We start from the raw sequence: 2,408 nt of genomic DNA on the forward strand, positions 1-2,408 counted from the left end.
TGCGCCCAGCCCGTCCGGCCACCGCGTGGCTGAAGCGGAACCCCACCACGAAGCCCACCGCACGCGAACGTCGTCACCTGCACGCGTCGAATCGGGCGCCGGTCAGTCAGGGAGGTGGGAACCTCGAATCCCCGGCGAGCCGACCCAACCCCGCGCAATGCGGCTCGAATCGAGACGAGGCGTCTGCTTACCTGGACGAGCAGGATGAGCTTGTTCTCCTCCTCGTGGCTGGGCCGTGGCAGCGGGTGCGGGAGGAGCTCGTCCTTGGGGATCTGGAGCGGGTACTCGAGGTAGTCGACGTCCTCGAGCCGGCACCGCACGGAGGCCTCGATGAACCAGACGCCCTCGCCGCTGCAGTCGACGTGGAGCCCGCCGGCGTCCTCGGACACGGCGAGGCGACCCGCGAGCGGGTAGTACTCGACGAGCGCCCGCGCGAGGGCCCGCTCGATGGTCTCCGCCGGGCTGACCCCGTGGCGCGCCGGGTCGGGCTTGAAGACGTGCAGCGACTCGATGAGCGCCATCTGGGTCGGGTAGCGGTCGAGCCAGGACAGGCGGTGGGGCGCGGTGGGGGTGGGCTCCGCCGGCGGCACCAGGCGCTGCGAGAGGCGGTCCACCGTCTTCGCCGCCGCCGGCTCCATGGCTGGCTCGCCGGAAGTGGGGCGGGGGAGGGGAGGTGGGAGGAGAGAGAGGAGGGCGGGCGTCTCTCTCTCCCTCTCTCTCTCTCTCTCGGTGTATGGCTTGGGATTCGGTGGCGGAGGAGACTGGTGGCCTGGTGGGTGGGGCGTGCGCTGTCGAGGTGAGGTGAAGTGAACTTGAAGCGGTGGTTGCTTGGAGTTATGTGCGGCGGGGGAGGTGGTGGGTTATATAGATGGGTGAGTTCGTCGGGAGTGGATGGGCAGGCGGGCGGCGCGGTGCTTCTCCGGGACCGGAGGGTGGCGGACGCCGGACGGCGACAGGCGCGATCTCGGAGGGAGAGGCAGGACAGCAGTCAGCACTCAGCAGTGTTGGTAACGGTAAAGAAGACTACAAGGATGGGTGCCCGTGAGACCGCGAGTGACGAGGATGTGAGTCACATGGACCCGGTCCACGGCTGCACGCCCACGGGCCACGGCCCATATCTGTTTAGTACGTATTATTCTTTTATTTTTTTTGCCTTCTTCTGGAACAATTGAAAATTTCCCGAAACAATATCTTGCTTTTCCTCTGAGCTAAAGTTTAGTCTGTGTCACATTAAATATTCGGAGGCTAATTAGAAGAAATAAATATGAGTTAATTATAAAACTAATTGCATGGATGGAGACTAAATGACGAGATGAATCTATTAAGTCTAATTAATTCATCATTAGCGAATGTTTACTGTAGCATCGCATTGTCAAATTATGAACTAATTAGGCTTAATAGATTCATCTAGCCGTTTAGCCTCCATTTGTGTAGTGGGTTTTGTAAATAGCCTATAGTTAACACTTCTAATTAGTATCTAAACATTCGATATGATAGGTGCTAAAAATAAGCAGCGGTCAAACGTGGCCTAAGTTAGTCTCTGCAACGTGCAAGGCGCCGTATTTGCACGGCAGCGATTGAACAGGTGCGTTGTTGCAGTGCGTCCGTGTTTACCGTGCACGTCGACGTAGTATACTATTTGAAATCTGTATACACACTGTTGGATTTGGTTCTCTCGCGAAAATCGTGTATAAACGCCCAGAAAAAAAAAAGGAGCTGGCGTCACTCGAAACCAGCCTGCCGTCCCATCCGAAGCATGAGTCAGCATTCAGTGCCGCCGTGTGCCTACCCCATGGAAAGGAAGGAGCGGGAGAAGGAAGATGGAGAACGTTGAGAGCGACGCCATTGCGTTGCCCGTCCCGGCCTGTTCCCTCTCACTCAGTCTCAGGCTGGTCCCCGGCGGGCCGGAGCTGTGCCAGGACGGCAGCAGGGATGGGCGCGGCAGCCGCCAGAGGCCAGAGTCCAGCTAGTATGCCGCGCCGCGCGGTCGTCCAACGCGGTCACGGTCAGGATCACGGACTCTGGCGCTGCAGGGCGATCGGGAAAACGCGTCGCGCCGGCCGCCGGCGCCGCAGGATCTCGCCAGTTTAAAAATAGCTGTTGTGCGATGGAGCAAGAGCACGAGAAAGAAATCCGGAGAGAAAGAACAAAGCAGGGCGGCACGGAGCCGCGCGGTGCGCACATGCATTGCTCGCGCGCGCTGGGAATGTTTGCGTGGAAAATGCTGCGCTACGTATCTAATCGGCCTCGGCCGAACCCGTGTCGGTCCGCTTGGCTGCTTTGGTTGAGGTCCTGGCAAACCAGGCAGCGATATCGCCCAGGCTGGAACCAAACAATTAAAGCGTGGACGGATGGGCGCAACGCGCTAGAACCTGCGTGGACAGTTCCATTCTCGCAGGGGCAGGAGC

At 59.3% G+C, this 2,408-nt stretch overlaps 1 protein-coding gene across 1 annotated transcript in view; it reads right to left on the reverse strand.

The window, feature by feature from the left end:
- LOC101753374 (acyl transferase 7-like) overlaps positions 1–946 on the reverse strand; it is a gene marked incomplete in the record, with an annotated part of 2,323 nt that extends 1,377 nt beyond the window's left edge. The window contains 2 exon segments of the mRNA XM_022825386.1: positions 23–77; positions 192–946. Of these exon segments, the coding sequence (XP_022681121.1) occupies positions 23–77; positions 192–638 (502 nt within the window).
- Positions 947–2,408: the final 1,462 nt, after the last annotated feature.

This window comes from Setaria italica, chromosome III, assembly GCF_000263155.2.
Source record: "Setaria italica strain Yugu1 chromosome III, Setaria_italica_v2.0, whole genome shotgun sequence".
In the NCBI taxonomy this organism is placed as follows: Eukaryota; Viridiplantae; Streptophyta; class Magnoliopsida; order Poales; family Poaceae; genus Setaria; species Setaria italica.